The sequence below is a fragment of the Argopecten irradians genome, chromosome 5 (genome assembly GCF_041381155.1).
Source record: "Argopecten irradians isolate NY chromosome 5, Ai_NY, whole genome shotgun sequence".
Taxonomy (NCBI): domain Eukaryota; kingdom Metazoa; phylum Mollusca; class Bivalvia; order Pectinida; family Pectinidae; genus Argopecten; species Argopecten irradians.
This window is the reverse complement of record NC_091138.1, coordinates 49,019,960-49,039,121: the sequence shown is the minus strand read 5'-3', so window position 1 is coordinate 49,039,121 and position 19,162 is coordinate 49,019,960. Positions and strand designations below refer to the sequence as shown.

General features: G+C 34.9%; 1 protein-coding gene across 1 annotated transcript; it reads right to left on the bottom strand.

Moving 5' to 3' along the window:
• Positions 1–2,019: 2,019 nt before the first annotated feature.
• On the bottom strand, positions 2,020–19,159 carry LOC138324116 (protein-lysine N-methyltransferase EEF2KMT-like). Its single transcript, XM_069269192.1, has 8 exons — positions 19,026–19,159; positions 18,241–18,378; positions 17,300–17,410; positions 16,602–16,679; positions 14,196–14,251; positions 12,832–13,370; positions 4,764–4,916; positions 2,020–2,234 (listed from the first exon to the last, which is right to left on the bottom strand). The coding sequence occupies exons 1-8, from the start codon at positions 19,122–19,124 to the stop codon at positions 2,122–2,124; spliced, it is 1,287 nt and encodes a 428-aa protein (XP_069125293.1). The 5' UTR covers positions 19,125–19,159; the 3' UTR covers positions 2,020–2,121.
• Between the last annotated feature and the right edge of the window lie 3 nt (positions 19,160–19,162).

The window sequence follows — 19,162 nt, the reverse complement described above, 5'->3', positions numbered from 1 at the left end:
TATATCTTGTTTAAAAGTTAGTGGATGTTGTGGGAGGGGGGAAACATGGAGATGACTCAAAGGTACAAGCCTCTGTATCTACAAATAATCACGATGTATTATAGAAAGACTATTATTACCATATTTTTGGGCTTGTGTAACGTTGAACCTGTCCTGTATTTGTGTGGTGTCTCCTTGTAATTCTGGGAACTCTTGTCCATTTTATAGTGGTCTTCCTGATGCATACCACCAGAGCAACTGGCCATCACACCTTACCTGGTCACATTATACTGACTGGCAAACCAGTCATCCCAATCCTGTTCATCCTCAATATTCCAGAGGTTACTACCACTGCCGTAATATCTACCTCTGAAATATGCTATAGCAAAACTTTAGGCTCATTGTGTGACAATGGATGAACAGGTAGTTTGGTCCGTTGATGTACAACAAAAGAAATAACCAAACACTGTATGGCCTTACAGTTTAACATCCTTCTCTTTAAAACTTCTAATGACATCTATACAGGCTTGTGATTGGTCAGTAATCCCAGGGCTATTGAGGATGACTTGTTGATGCTGAACGATAAACAAGAGCAGGAATGACCAGTTTCATAGACAAATGGTGTGTCGGTCAGGACACAACCAAAAGCATCCCTCAAATGGGCACTCAACACAAAGACTTAATTGAGGCATTTTCAGGGGAGATGTTTTGGAAGTACAAAATCAGGAAGAGAAAAGGTAAGATCCCAAATTTAGTCAGCTTTCATAATTTTTGCAATGGGGCAGCAGGCACCATTCTAATGCACTATCTGCAGGACAGATAAACGAAGAAGCTATATATTATCATATCATATATGTTTAAGTTGATATGTTGGATCCAAGATTGATGAAGCAGATATTTGGTGAAGTTCAATCAAAGTATTTCGTTTGACTAGATTTGGCAATCTGATTAAAACTTATTCTTACTCCATTTCATAGAAGATCTGCTGTTGCATAAGAGCTAAGTAATGTTCTGATGGACAGAATACTTGGGGGATTTAGTTTGATGCATGTATTCATTGTGTCCCAATTGCATAAGTTTTAGTTAATTAATAAGTGCTACTGAAAACTGACAATTTTTAAGCCAGATGGTGATTACTTTGTTAAACAGAAGTACATGGAGTATAAAGTTAGCTAGAACATAAAATGTGGTCAGATCCTCTATCAAACAGAGTTCAGAGAATATGGATATAATGCATGCATCTTTTTCAGACTAAAAACTTTGTAGCCATTAGGTGCAATATACACATTATCAGGGCTTAGCATAGACCTCCAGAGTTTAAGTCAATAATATATTTCACATTATCATTGTGCATGTACACACTGGTGATCGTAATGTAATATATTATGCATTTACATATTACAGGGTTATCTGCCCTTGCGAGTAGGTATTGATTGTGACGTCATGTGTCTGCGAGCATAATGTCATACTTTTCAGAGAAAACAATGTGAATTTCGCTCACAAAGCAATAAAGGGAAATAATGATTACCAACCTGCAAGGGAGTTGACTTTGTAAAATACAAAGACAGAATATTGCGGTCATCAAAAATGGATAGCACTATATGACCAAAGTCAAAAAGTGATAACCAGAAATGTTTACGGAACAAACTAGGAAATAACATTTGGATCAGATGATCAGCCAATTTAATTAAAATTAGACTTGTAATTCCGCTCCACTATAATGCTCTACGTTACGCTCCAATACAAGATCTAACAACGCTCTATTCCAGATCACCTCAGCATGACCCCTGGCATAGCATTGGAACATTTCGGGATAAACTGTTAGTCGTACTTCGGAGAGAATCAACCACACCGAAGATTTTGAAGGCGAGATGCTGATTGGCTAACCAGGTTTGTCATGCTGATCACGAGGTGACTTTTATCAGGGAGTTGTTCGATCTTGTATTGGAGAGTAACGTAGAGCATTGTTTACACGTCTAATTTAAATTAGATTGTATGATTAGCAAAATATATGAATATCATGAATACATAAGATGTATGTACTATACATGTCCATTAAGTTTATTTATTCAGTAGAACACATGGCACAGACAATAAGTTAGTATACTAATAATGTAAAGTCCAATGGAATTATCACGATCATTAGCTCGCTGCAGGACATCGGATTTTGAGGATCTCTATAGGAATAGTATCTTCATAATGGAATATCCTCTTAGTCGGAGAATCCACAATTTCATAGGTAAGTCCTTCATTAGCTGTAAAAACAATGATAGATATCATAGGTAAATTCTTCAGACCAATCTCTATTATATAGCATATTGTTGTCGGTGCTAAATGATGTTTCTCACATTTGGTTGTAACCTATGTGAGTGTTAAGGATGATGTAGGAATTTATCTGCAAAATTTCCCTTTTGGAGTTTCGACCCCTTAGTCTAGAGGCATTGGACTAGCCTCATTTATATAACAAGAGGCCCAAGGGCCTTAACGGTCATCTGACAACCTTGGCAATAGCTGCATAGGAAATTAATTAGATATGGTGTCATGGTTAAAAAATAAAAACAATTGGTCATGACCATGTAAGAATAACTTCATGCAAGTTTCAGTCAAACTGCATGGGTAGAACTTTAAAAGAAGTTCAAAATGTGTTTTCAAGATGGTGGCTTTGGTGGCCATCTTGGTTTTCGGGTCAACCCGACAAATAACAACACTTTGTTAGAACAATGTCAGTATCCTTAAAATTATTCAGACAAGTTCCAGCAAAATCTCACTGGTAGAAATTTTGAATAAGTTCAAAAGATATTTTCAAGAATGTGGAAGTAGTGGCCATCTTAGATTTCAAATCAACATAACACTTGGTCAGGACCATGACAAGGATCATTTCATGCAAGTATCAGCTAAATCACACTGGCAGAATTTGAGAAGAAGTTCAAAATTCAATATTTTAGAATATTTGACCCCCGTTACCTTGATAATTGGTCAAGGTCATTCATGTTCACAAATTTGGCAGCCCTTTATCTCAGCATGCTACTGGCTAAAGATGAATAACCTGGGCCTTTCGGCTAGTTTAAAGAAGTATTTAAGAGATATTAGCCTAATTGACCCCTGACCTTGAAAGAAGGTCAAGGTCATTTATTTCAACAAATTTGGTAACCCTTCATCCCAGCATGCAACAGGCCAAATATGAGTACCCTGGACCTTTTGGTTAGAAGTAGTATTAAATTTTTTTAGCCTATTTGACCCCTGTGCCCTAGAAAATAGGTCAAGGCAATCCATTTTCACACCTTTAGTAGGCCTTCATCCCAGCATGCAACAGGTGAATATGAGTACTCTGGGCCTTACGGTTATTGAGAAGAAGTTGTTCAAAGATTTTAGCCTATTTGACCCCTGTGACCTTGAAATTAGGTCAAGGTCATTCATTTTCACAACTTTGGCCGCCCTTTATCACAGCATACTACATGCCAAATATAAGCACCCTGGACCTTTTAGTTAAAGAAAACCTTCAAAGATTTTAGCTTATTTGACCCCTGTGACCTTTGAAAGTAGATTCAAGGTCATTTACTTTAACAACTGTGGTAGCCCTTCATCCCAGCATGTTATATTTAATATGAGTACTCTGTGCCTCATGGTTATTGAGAAGAAGTCGTTCAAAGATTTTAGCCTTTTTGACCCTTGTGACTTTGACAGCAGATCAAGGTCATTCATTTTCACAACTCTAGTAGCTCCTTATCCCAGCATGCTACAGGCCAAATATGAGTACTCTGGGCCTTACAGTTATTGAGAAGATGTCATTCAAAGATTTTAGCCTTTTTGACCCCTGTGACCTTGAATGTAGGTCAAGTTCATTCATTTTCACAACTTTCGTAGCTCTTCATCCCAGCATGCTACAAACTAAATATGAGTAACCTGGGCCTTATGGCTATCGAGAAGAAGTCGTTCAATAATTTTAGCCTATTTGACCCCTGTGACCATGAAAGTAGGTCAAGGTCATTCATTTTCACAACTTTGGTAGCTCTTCGTCCCAGCATGCTACAGGCTAAATATGTGTACTCTGGGCCTTATGGTTATTGAGAAGAAGTCATTCAAAGATTTTAGCCTATTTGACCCCTGTGAGCTTGAAAGTATGTCAAGGTCATTCATTTTCACAACTTTGGTAGCCCTTCATCCCAGCATGTTACATGCCAAATATGAGTACTCTGGGCCTTATGGTTATTGAGAAGAAGTTGTTCAAAGATTTTAGCCTTTTGACCCCTGTGACCTTGAAAATAGGTCAAGGTCCTTAATTTTCACAACTTTCATAGCTCTTCAAGCCAAATATGAGTACTTTGGGCCTTACAGTTATTGAGAAGATGTCATTTGAATGAAAAGTTTAAGCACGACAGACGCCGACGGAAGGTGCATGATGACTATAGGTCATTCTGACCCTTCGGGTCAGATGAACTAAAAATATGACAATAACATGTTAATACAATGGATTCATCTGATACCTATTCAATAAAACAGGATTTTGGCAATTAAAATTAAATCATATCATCCTCAATCTGCATGTGTTACTATCTATCCATCCACATAATCCATAGGTTACTTAACAAGTTGAAAGCATTATTTTAATGGTGACTTAATTTTGCATTTTCAAATCTAATATGAGTTAATCTCGCAATTTATAGACATTGGGTTTTACATTTTAACTGCAATTAATTTTCGCAATATCTTTTCCGTAGCAAAATTTAACTGCATATGAAAATCAGTTGGCTTACAGTGGATGATAAAATTTTTTCTTTTCTTACCCAGCACAATGAGGAAGTGGTCACGTGTGTCCTCATTTCTGATTGTGGAAGCGATGACTGCGGTTGCCCTCTGGCCACACTCCATCTCAAGGGACAGCAGCTTCCGCAGTACAGACACCAGGGCAGGCATGATAGATACGTCATATACAACATCTGTGGAAAAGACAGAACATGATAGACATATCATATACAACATCTGTGGTAAAGACAGAACATTATAAATATATCGTATACAACATCTGTGGTAAAGATAGAACATTATAGATATATTGTATACAACATCTGTGGTAAAGACAGAACATTATAGATTATCGTATACAACATCTGTGGTAAAGACAGAACATTATAGATATATCGTATACAACATCTGTGGTAAAGACACAACATTATAGATATATCATATACAACATCTGTGGTAAAGATAGAACATGATAGATATATCATATACAACATCTGTGGTAAAGACAGAACATGATAGATATATCGTATACAACATCTGTGGTAAAGACAGAACATTATAAATATATCGTATACAACATCTGTGGTAAAGACAGAACATGATAGATATATCGTATACAACATCTGTGGTAAAGACAGAACATGATAGATATATCATATACAACATCTGTGGTAAAGACAGAACATGATAGATATATCGTATACAACATCTGTGGTAAAGACAGAACATGATAGATATATCATATACAACATCTGTGGTAAAGACAGAACATGATAGATATATCATATACAACATCTGTGGTAAAGATAGAACATGATAGATATATCATATACAACATCTGTGGTAAAGACAGAACATGATAATATATCGTATACAACATCTGTGGTAAAGACAGAACATTATAGATATATCGTATATACAACATCTGTGGTAAAGACAGAACATGATAGATATATCGTATACAACATCTGTGGTAAAGACAGAACATGATAGATATATCGTATACAACATCTGTGGTAAAGACAGAACATGATAGATATATCGTATACAACATCTGTGGTAAAGACAGAACATGATAGATATATCGTATACAACATCTGTGGTAAAGACAGAACATGATAGATATATCGTATACAACATCTGTGGTAAAGACAGAACATGATAGATATATCGTATACAACATCTGTGGTAAAGACAGAACATGATAGATATATCGTATACAACATCTGTGGTAAAGACAGAACATGATAGATATATCGTATACAACATCTGTGGTAAAGACAGAACATGATAGATATATAGCGTATACAACATCTGTGGTAAAGACAGAACATGATAGATATATCGTATACAACATCTGTGGTAAAGACAGAACATGATAGATATATCGTATACAACATCTGTGGTAAAGACAGAACATGATAGATATATCTATACAACATCTGTGGTAAAGACAGAACATGATAGATATATCGTATACAACATCTGTGGTAAAGACAGAACATGATAGATATATATAGTATACAACATCTGTGGTAAAGACAGAACATGATAGATATATCGTATACAACATCTGTGGTAAAGACAGAACATGATAGATATATCGTATACAACATCTGTGGTAAAGACAGAACATGATAGATATCATATACAACATCTGTGGTAAAGACAGAACATGATAGATATATCGTATACAACATCTGTGGTAAAGACAGAACATGATAGATATATCGTATACAACATCTGTGGTAAAGACAGAACATGATAGATATATCGTATACAACATCTGTGGTAAAGACAGAACATGATAGATATATCATATACAACATCTGTGGTAAAGACAGAACATTATAGATATATCGTATACAACATCTGTGGTAAAGACAGAACATGATAAATATATCGTATACAACATCTGTGGTAAAGACAGAACATGATAGATATATCGTATACAACATCTGTGGTAAAGACAGAACATGATAGATATATCGTATACAACATCTGTGGTAAAGACAGAACATTATAGATATATCGTATACAACATCTGTGGTAAAGACAGAACATGATAGATATATCGTATACAACATCTGTGGTAAAGACAGAACATGATAGATATATCGTATACAACATCTGTGGTAAAGACAGAACATGATAGATATATCGTATACAACATCTGTGGTAAAGACAGAACATGATAGATATATCGTATACAACATCTGTGGTAAAGACAGAACATGATAGATATATCGTATACAACATCTGTGGTAAAGACAGAACATGATAGATATATCGTATACAACATCTGTGGTAAAGACAGAACATGATAGATATATCGTATACAACATCTGTGGTAAAGATAGAACATGATAGATATATCGTATACAACATCTGTGGTAAAGACAGAACATGATAGATATATCGTATACAACATCTGTGGTAAAGACAGAACATGATAGATATATCGTATACAACATCTGTGGTAAAGACAGAACATGATAGATATATCGTATACAACATCTGTGGTAAAGACAGAACATGATAGATATATCGTATACACAACATCTGTGGTAAAGACAGAACATGATAGATATATCGTATACAACATCTGTGGTAAAGACAGAACATGATAGATATATCGTATACAACATCTGTGGTAAAGACAGAACATGATAGATATATCGTATACAACATCTGTGGTAAAGACAGAACATTATAGATATATCGTATACAACATCTGTGGTAAAGACAGAACATGATAGATATATCGTATACAACATCTGTGGTAAAGACAGAACATGATAGATATATCGTATACAACATCTGTGGTAAAGACAGAACATGATAGATATATCGTATACAACATCTGTGGTAAAGACAGAACATGATAGATATATCGTATACAACATCTGTGGTAAAGACAGAACATGATAGATATATCAACAACATCTGTGGTAAAGACAGAACATTATAGATATATCTATACAACATCTGTGGTAAAGACAGAACATGATAGATATATATCGTATACAACATCTGTGGTAAAGACAGAACATGAGATAATATCGTATACAACATCTGTGGTAAAGACAGAACATGATAGATATATCGTATACAACATCTGTGGTAAAGACAGAACATTATAGATATATCGTATACAACATCTGTGGTAAAGACAGAACATGATAGATATATCGTATACAACATCTGTGGTAAAGACAGAACATGATAGATATATCATACACAACATCTGTGGTAAAGACAGAACATGATAGATATATCGTATACAACATCTGTGGTAAAGACAGAACATGATAGATATATCGTATACAACATCTGTGGTAAAGACAGAACATGATAATAGATATATCGTATACAACATCTGTGGTAAAGACAGAACATGATAGATATATCGTATACAACATCTGTGGTAAAGACAGAACATGATAGATATATCGTATACAACATCTGTGGTAAAGACAGAACATGATAGATATATCGTATACAACATCTGTGGTAAAGACAGAACATGATAGATATATCGTATACAACATCTGTGGTAAAGACAGAACATGATAGATATATCGTATACAACATCTGTGGTAAAGACAGAACATGATAGATATATCTATACAACATCTGTGGTAAAGACAGAACATGATAGATATATCATATACAACATCTGTGGTAAAGACAGAACATGATAGATATATCGTATACAACATCTGTGGTAAAGACAGAACATGATAGATATATCGTATACAACATCTGTGGTAAAGACAGAACATGATAGATATATCGTATACAACATCTGTGGTAAAGACAGAACATGATAGATATATCGTATACAACATCTGTGGTAAAGACAGAACATGATAGATATATCGTATACAACATCTGTGGGTAAAGACAGAACATGATAGATATATCGTATACAACATCTGTGGTAAAGACAGAACATGATAGATATATCATATACAACATCTGTGGTAAAGACAGAACATGATAGATATATCGTATACAACATCTGTGGTAAAGACAGAACATGATAGATATATCGTATAACAACATCTGTGGTAAAGACAGAACATGATAGATATATCGTATACAACATCTGTGGTAAAGACAGAACATGATAGATTATAAGACTCTTTCGTATACAACATCTGTGGTAAAGACAGAACATGATAGATATATCGTATACAACATCTGTGGTAAAGACAGAACATGATAGATATATCGTATACAACATCTGTGGTAAAGACAGAACATGATAGATATATCGTATACAACATCTGTGGTAAAGACAGAACATGATAGATATATCGTATACAACATCTGTGGTAAAGACAGAACATGATAGATATATCGTATACAACATCTGTGGTAAAGACAGAACATGATAGATATATCGTATACAACATCTGTGGTAAAGACAGAACATGATAGATATATATTCGTATACAACATCTGTGGTAAAGACAGAACATGATAGATATATCGTATACAACATCTGTGGTAAAGACAGAACATGATAGAATATATCGTATACAACATCTGTGGTAAAGACAGAACATGATAGATATATCGTATACAACATCTGTGGTAAAGACAGAACATGATAGATATATCGTATAACAACATCTGTGGTAAAGACAGAACATGATAGATATATCGTATACAACATCTGTGGTAAAGACAGAACATGATAGAGATATATCGTATACAACATCTGTGGTAAAGACAGAACATGATAGATATATCGTATACAACATCTGTGGTAAAGACAGAACATGATAGATATATCGTATATACAACATCTGTGGTAAAGACAGAACATGATAGATATATGTATACACATCTGTGGTAAGAAGAACATATAGATACATACAACATGTGGTAAAGACAGAACATGATAGATATATCGTATACAACATCTGTGGTAAAGACAGAACATGATAGATATATCGTATACAACATCTGTGGTAAAGACAGAACATGATAGATATATCGTATACAACATCTGTGGTAAAGACAGAACATGATAGATATATCATATACAACATCTGTGGTAAAGACAGAACATGATAGATATATCGTATACAACATCTGTGGTAAAGACAGAACATGATAGATATATTGTATACAACATCTGTGGTAAAGACAGAACATGATAGATATATCGTATACAACATCTGTGGTAAAGACAGAAATATATGATAAACATGTATACAACATCTGTGGTAAAGACAGAACATGATAGATATATCGTATACAACATCTGTGGTAAAGACAGAACATGATAGATATATCGTATACAACATCTGTGGTAAAGACAGAACATGATAGATATATCGTATACAACATCTGTGGTAAAGACAGAACATGATAGATATATCGTATACAACATCTGTGGTAAAGACAGAACATGATAGATATATCGTATACAACATCTGTGGTAAAGACAGAACATGATAGATATATCGTATACAACATCTGTGGTAAAGACAGAACATGATAGATATATCATATACAACATCTGTGGTAAAGACAGAACATGATAGATATATCGTATACAACATCTGTGGTAAAGACAGAACATGATAGATATATCGTATACAACATCTGTGGTAAAGACAGAACATGATAGATATATCGTATACAACATCTGTGGTAAAGACAGAACATGATAGATATATCGTATACAACATCTGTGGTAAAGACAGAACATGATAGATATATCGTATACAACATCTGTGGTAAAGACAGAACATGATAGATATATCACATCTGTGGTAAAGACAGAACATTATAGATATATCGTATACAACATCTGTGGTAAAGACAGAACATGATAGATATATCGTATACAACATCTGTGGTAAAGACAGAACATGATAGATATATCGTATACAACATCTGTGGTAAAGACAGAACATGATAGATATATCATATACAACATCTGTGGTAAAGACAGAACATGATAGATATATCGTATACAACATCTGTGGTAAAGACAGAACATGATAGATATATCGTATACAACATCTGTGGTAAAGACAGAACATGATAGATATATTGTATACAACAACATCTGTGGTAAAGACAGAACATGATAGATATATCGTATACAACATCTGTGGTAAAGACAGAACATGATAGATATATCGTATACAACATCTGTGGTAAAGACAGAACATGATAGATATATCGTATACAACATCTGTGGTAAAGACAGAACATGATAGATATATCGTATACAACATCTGTGGTAAAGACAGAACATTATAGATATATCGTATACAACATCTGTGGTAAAGACAGAACATGATAGATATATCGTATACAACATCTGTGGTAAAGACAGAACATGATAGATATATCGTATACAACATCTGTGGTAAAGATAGAATCTAGAAGAACAATAATATATGTATACAACATCTGTGGTAAAGATAGAACATGATAGATATATCGTGTACAACATCTGTGGTAAAGACAGAACATGATAGATATATCGTATACAACATCTGTGGTAAAGACAGAACATGATAGATATATCGTATACAACATCTGTGGTAAAGACAGAACATGATAGATATATCGTATACAACATCTGTGGTAAAGACAGAACATGAAGATATATCGATACAACATCTGTGGTATAGACAGACATGATATCATATACAACATCTGTGGTAAAGACAGAACATGATAGATATATCGTATACAACATCTGTGGTAAAGACAGAACATGATAGATATATCGTATACAACATCTGTGGTAAAGACAGAACATGATAAATATATCGTATACAACATCTGTGGTAAAGACAGAACATGATAAATATATTGTATACAACATCTGTGGTAAAGACAGAACATTATAGATATATCGTATACAACATCTGTGGTAAAGACAGAACATGATAGATATATCGTATACAACATCTGTGGTAAAGACAGAACATGATAGATATATCGTATACAACATCTGTGGTAAAGACAGAACATGATAGATATATCATATACAACATCTGTGGTAAAGAGATAGAACATGATAGATATATCGTATACAACATCTGTGGTAAAGACAGAACATGATAGATATATCGTATACAACATCTGTGGTAAAGACAGAACATGATAGATATATCATACACAACATCTGTGGTAAAGACAGAACATGATAGATATATCGTATACAACGTCTTTGGTAAAGACAGAACATGATAAATATATTGTATACAACATCTGTGGTAAAGACAGAACATGATAAATATATCGTATACAACATCTGTGGTAAAGACAGAACATTATAGATATATCATATACAACATCTGTGGTAAAGATAGAACATGATAGATATATCGTATACAACATCTGTGGTAAAGACAGAACATGATAGATATATCGTATACAACATCTGTGGTAAAGACAGAACATGACAGATATATCATATACAACATCTGTGGTAAAGACAATATGATAGATATATCGTATACAACATCTGTGGTAAAGACAGAACATGACAGATATATCATATACAACATCTGTGGTAAAGACAGAACATTATAGATATATCGTATACAACATCTGTGGTAAAGACAGAACATGATAGATATATTGTATACAACATCTGTGGTAAAGATAGAACATGATAGATATATCGTATACAACATCTGTGGTAAAGACAGAACATGATAGATATATCGTATACAACATCTGTGGTAAAGACAGAACATGATAGATATATTGTATACAACATCTGTGGTAAAGACAGAACATGATAAATATATCGTATACAACATCTGTGGTAAAGACAGAACATTATAGATATATCATATACAACATCTGTGGTAAAGACAGAACATGATAGATATATCGTATACAACATCTGTGGTAAAGATAGAACATGATAGATTTATCGTATACAACATCTGTGGTAAAGACAGGAAAAAATTAACAATAATCAGTTCACAAGGACCACACACAAATTGTTTAAAGATAGATTGTGATCTTGTGCCATGTGAATGTAAATCTAGAGTTAAATCAGCTTTTGGTATGTTCATGAGAAAGTATCATGTAGAAGTTAATGTGTGATATAATTACCTGCAGCAAGGATGACGTCTGGAGCTATATCCCAGAGAACCCTATCATCTGATGTTTCCCAGTCGTATTTCATCAACCGAATTCTCTCATCCTGACAGAAGCAGTACATGCCCGGCAGGCAATCATCCATCACCCAGTTCTGGGACTCTATTTGAAAATCGGCGGAATCTGAAAACATGTCCTCGGTATCGTCATACGAAGAGGAGGCTGTGGATGTGTAGCTAATTTCCATAATGTCTGAACACATGCTAACACTACAAGGATTAGATGCCTCTGTGTTTGTACTTAACTGACGTCTAATCGACTTAATCATGCGTCCATCTTTTTTTTCCGGGCACTGTTTTGACGACGAGGGGAATACATCAGGGGGTGTGAATACCGTCTGTGAGGACTGCTCGGCAAGATTGGTTTCAATGTTTCTCATTAGTAAGTACATCACCTGTGGGTGACAGTCACTGAACGTGTACGACTTCATCTGGTTGTTCTTACAGACAGTAATTCCAGTGAGTCCAAGTCCACTGCCCAGTTCCATAACACGCCTACATCATAAACAATACAGGTATTTATATTACATGTATTTAAAGCATGTCAAAATTCTAATCATAAAAAGAAGTTTATATCATTAGTTTAACGTCCTAATTACAGCTTGCAGGGTCATTTAAGGGCATGCCTGGTTTCTTGGTGGAGGAAAGCTGGAGTACCTCAAGAAAAACCAGTAACCAGCAGTCAGTACCTAGCAACTGCCTCACATGAGATTAAAACTCGCAACCCAGAGGTGGAGGGCTTGTGATAATGTATTGGAATATTTTAACCCCTTGGCCACTGCAGCCCCTAAAGTTTACATCATTTTACCACTACAAATAAATATGTAGTGGTTGTTATGAACAATATGGAGGATAAGGGTCAAAGAAGTAATAATAGGATTTTCCAGATGACACGGGATCCCATCAGATGAAAATCTGTAGGATATGAATTACTTTAAATGGTAAATATGGGACAAAGAAGTAATTCCACCCCTGTGGACAAATAAATTTGTCAAATTTTCAAGGCCATCTGCCTCTTTATCAAGACACACAAAAGCGCATCTTTTTTTTACCGCATCATTGTTTTTTGTGTCTTGATAAAGGGGCAGATGGCTTCAAAAAATTGACAATTTTTTTTGTCCACACGGTTGGAATTACTCCTTTGTCCCACAATATGCAGGATATATATATATCTATAAAATAGATACCACTATGCACAAAAAAGATTAATATACAACACCTTTTTGACTGGGTATAATTATATACTTACTTGATTTCTAACCCTTATCATAGCTAACATATGTGAATAACAGATAACTTTTTGAGTATAATAATACTTACTTGTTCTTTAAAAATGTACTATTTTCCATACACCATTCAGCTAAATTTAAGGCAGCCTGTTTTAAAATGAAAAAGAATTGCCCAGAGGGTAGGAATCTTAGCACAAACCCTAGCATCACTTCAGTACATGAGAAACATTGATAGCAAATCTAAATCTTAGAAGTGAAACAAAGAAATATATTGACTCATTCACCCCTGAAATTTTATAATGAATTATTCCAGCTATAGCTGTAGGAGAGTTCAAATGTGTCTGCAGGGAGTTAAAGATGGCTAACCAGCAACTGTTTCTCTATCAGCTAGCTGAACAGGCACAGCAATGTTTGATGGCACTACGCTATGGGGTCAGTTCAGATGAAATTTAGACAGATTCCATGTGATTGGTTCCATCACAGTAAGCCATGGTAATAAGTGTAACCAACCGTGAGTCTCAGAAGATGAGCATTGCACTATGGGAAACCGTTATAGAAATAGCAAGAAGAAAATTCATCATTTTCTTGGAAAATGTATATAAAGATTTACTTAAAGACCACAGACAAATGATTTGAACAGATCACAATCCAATCTAATTTAAATTAGATATGTAATTCGGCTCCACTACGATGCTCTACGTTACGACCCAATAGAAGATCTAACAACTGCCCGTTTGAGGTCACCTCAGCATAACTCATGGTCAAGAATCAGAACATCTTGGGGCGTACTGCTGGCGGTTTAAACCACCGAAAATTCTGTAGGCGAGACACTGGTCGGCTAGCCACAGGGATCATGCTGAGGTGAGATTTGTTAGATTTTGTATTGGATCCTAACATAGAGTATAGTACTTGCATGGAATTACCAGCCTAATCTTAATTAGATTGCTCACCATAATTATCAGATATTTGCATTATAATGGTGAGTTATACACAAAACAACAAAAAAAGAGGCCTATTGGCCTTAACAGTCATCTGACTATTGCATAATACAACATTGTCGTTCAAAGATTTTAGCCTATTTGACACCAGTGACCTTGAATGAAGATCAAGGACATTCATTTGAACAAACTTGGTAGCCCTTCATACCAGCATGCCAATGGCCCAATATCAGGTTTCTAGACCTATAAGTTATTCACAAGAAGTCATTTAAAGATATTAGCCATTTTGACCCCTGTGACCTCGAATGAAAATCAAGGACATTCATTTGAACAAACTTGGTAGCCCTTCATACCAGCATGCCAATGGCCCAATATCAGGTTTCTATACCTATAAGTTATTCACAAAAAGTCATTTAAAGATATTAGCCATTTTGACCCCTGTGACCTTGAATGAAAATCAGGGTCATTCATTTGAACAAAACTTGATAGCCCTTAATCCCAGCATACCACAGGCCAAATATGAGTACCCTGGACCTTTCGGTTAGTTAGAAGAAGTCGTTAAAATATTTTAGCCTATTTGACCCCTGTGACCTTGAATGAAGGTCAATGTCCTTTAATTTAACCAAATTGGTAGCCCTTCATCCCAGCATGCTGCAGGCTCAATATGAGTACCTTGGGCCTTTTGATTCTTGAGAAGAAGTCGTTTGAAATTTGTTTGCCTATTTGACCCTTGCGACTTTAAATGAATATCAATGTCATTCATTTGAACAAACTTGGAAGCCCTTTATCCCAGTATGTCACAGACCCAATACCAGTTCTCTAGGCCTCTTGGTTATTAACAAGAAGTCATTTGAAGATTTTCGCCTATTTGACCCCTGTGACTTTAAATGAAAATCAAGGTCATTCATTTGAACAAACTTGGTAGCCTTTCATCCCAGCATGCCACAAGCCCAATATCAGGCCTCTAGACCTCTTAGTTACTCACAAGAAGTTGTTTATAAAGATTTAAGCCTAATTGACCACTGTGACCTTGAATGAAGGTTAAGGTCATTTATTTGAACAAACTTGGTAACCCTTCATCCCAGCATACTACAGGCCAAATATCAGTACCCAGGGCTTTTCGGTTATTGAGAAGTTGTTTATATGAAAAGTTTACACAAGGGCACACGGCGCACGACGAAGGACGATGCATGATAAAAATAGGTCCCTGACCCTTCGAGTCAGATGACCTAAAAAATTAACAAAACCAAAAATCTACTTGGAAAGTGTCAAAGTAGCTACAGTTAAATTTATCCAAGAAGAAGGTATAAATGCAAAGAATCACTACAACAACGAAAAGTATACTGAAAGTAGAAACAGAATCCTTTACCACTTTAGATATTGGATCACATGATAAAAATTCAGCTTTGGTCAACACTTGGATTTATCACCCCAAGAAAACAATATTGACATCGCCCTATGTCCTCAGTTAATACAATTTCCTTGTGTTGATAAATCCAGTTATAGACTTCAGCGTAATGTTAAGATTGCATAATAGGTTGTAACTAAAAAGACAATACCTGCCAAGTACTTAAGCCTGTAGTTCCCTGGGAGATCAAATGAACAGATTCCTGAAGACTGATGGTGTTTCCGCATGGCTGAAAAATAACACAAACTTAATCAAATATGTAGGTGTGTTGTACTCATAGCTGGAATATCATGGCTCTAAAGTCTTTTCAACCAATATTGCTGTTGTTGTCTTGTCTGCCGAAAGGTTTAAGTAAGCTAGGTATGTATAGTCGTTATTTGCTGACCAAGCCTGTGGTTGATCTGTTTTTTTCTCTTTAAATGTCTTCAGTTATATTAAGTGATAGTTCAGTGGTGCATATCATAACAGTGATAGTAACCCTTGGAGCATTGAGGATGTCATAACTCCTGTGACAAGTGATCAGAACATGATCTTGTCTTCACTATTGGGATAATTAATCAAATGATCAACATAATGACATACATGTATGTGGATAATGTTATTATAAAATCGTTAAAAGCTTTTACTTCAACCACTTGTCAAGGTACTCAAATGATTAAAGAATTGAAGTTACTTTTTTGTCAATCAAATCAAATTACAAGACTCATCATATATAAGTATATTAAATAATAATTAAATACAAAACAAATATAAGTTTTATGCATGTACTATAGTCTTTATGATTAATATTGTGTGTTCTTCATGAAATCAGAATATGCTGCTAACAGAATCAAATTTTAAAATACAAACCAATGTGTAGGTTTTATAACATAATGTATCATCTTCTTCTTCCTTCTGTTGCAGAAGATCTGAGTAAGTCTCATAGATCTCGTCACAAATGTCTGCATCAATATCTTCAAGCTGAATAATGAAAAAGGGTTTAACAACTAGATTTTCTTTTTAGCTCCCCTCTCTCTCTGCGTTGGAAATTCTAGGTTAAGGTTTTGGTGTAAGTGCTATGTGCAGCAACTGTCATGGATTTCTTCATTAAATTTCAAGTATTGTGATGGGTATGAACTATCAATTTTGGGAAGAAAATACTGGATTTTGAGAATTTCAAGAGGCCAATTGGCCAAAATGGCCACGATAAGGCTTTGGTGCAAGTGCTGAAATACTGTTATCTGTCACAACTGACATTTATTGATTTCTTCGTTAATTTAGTATTACAAGTGTTGTGATGGGTATGAACAATCATTAAGGAGGGAAATGCTGGATTATGAGAATTTCAAGAAGCCCAATGGGCTGAAACAGCCAGGAGGTTGTGCAAGCATTGCATGTAATACAATTATCCGTCACAACTGACATTGATTTCTACAATCATTTTGAAAATAAGTGTTGTGATGGGTATGAACAATCATTTAAAATGGGGAAATGCTGGATTTTGAGAATTTTAAGAGGCCTATGTGTTGAAAAGTTCAATATGTAATGACATGGTTATATTTTATAATACTGGTAAATTACAAGGAGCCTGAATTAAATCAACAAAATTCTATAGGAGAGATTTGCTGTTCTCTTGTTATAAATGTAGGTGATGATATATGTACGGTATATTGTGTTTTTCTTTAGGTCCCAAATGACCAGTTCGAACACAATTCAACCTGCATATAAAGACCACCTGGCTATAAGACCATTTTCCTCTGTCCCATTTGTGCTCCTTGTAAACAGGTTTGACTGTAGCTGTTGACATTTACCTTATGTAAGATGCTTTTAACAAACGCCCGTTGATAGTTGAGAGATGGGGGGTACTGTTTACATGTGGCGTGTTGCACTGTGGCTTTTAGAACGGCTCGTTGCATATCTGGGGACACATCTTCATCAGAATGTGTTGTCTGTAAAGGATAACATAACAGCTTACAGCAGAGAAACAAAAGGCCCATGAGGCCTCAGTGCATGGACAACGGACATCAATAGAAAGCTAAAAAAAATGTTGTTTTTTGGGATTAAAATTCAGACTGGAGACACAGGTTTCTTTACCTGCGTACATATTTAGATGAACTGCAAGATTGATGATGTGATGTGATGTCAGGAATTTCCAGGAAAAATTGGGACAGTTTGTATTAAAACTGAAATGTAATAAATATAAACACTAATGTTCCATCCTAAAAATCCAGATTTAGGAAGAAACAACTCCGGGCATACAGAATTGAGGTCGAAATGACCTGTTACTATCCGTTTCACCATAAATTAAATACCACACATTTAACAGAAATGACTAAGACAGCAGATTATAATAGTCTACATCTATTTTAACAATTTGCATTACTCAAAACATTCGCATAGTGTTTATAGTCCGGTAATTAGCTACGCTCTTCTGATGTTTTGCTTTATCTTTTTACAAAGATCCGTCTTTTACTTTTTTTGACATTTTTTGATCAGCTGTTCAGCACTGTGTTACTGCGGACAAAAAGACTTAACAGAACAAGATGTTTAGGATGAGCTCGCGTTCGTTAATTGCGTTGTTTGATTCGTATCATACCTTCCATTTCATCCGCCTTATTGGTACCATTTCGAAAAACTGGTTTTTAATATCTCTTAAAATATTTTCTTCTCCGGCTGTGTTCATGGAGGCGGCCATCTTTATTGTTTCTTTTGTAAGCTCACTTTTGATTGGTT

Excerpts from the sequence above, each read along its gene's own strand:
- LOC138324116 (XM_069269192.1), bottom strand. The coding sequence starts at position 19,124 with ATGGCCGCCTCCATGAACACAGCCGGAGAAGAAAATATTTTAAGAGAT. Across the intron at positions 18,379-19,025 it reads TAAGGCGGATGAAATGGAAG|ACAACACATTCTGATGAAGA; the intron begins GTATGATACGAA and ends TATCCTTTACAG. Across the intron at positions 16,680-17,299 it reads GTTATAAAACCTACACATTG|CCATGCGGAAACACCATCAG; the intron begins GTTTGTATTTTA and ends GTTATTTTTCAG.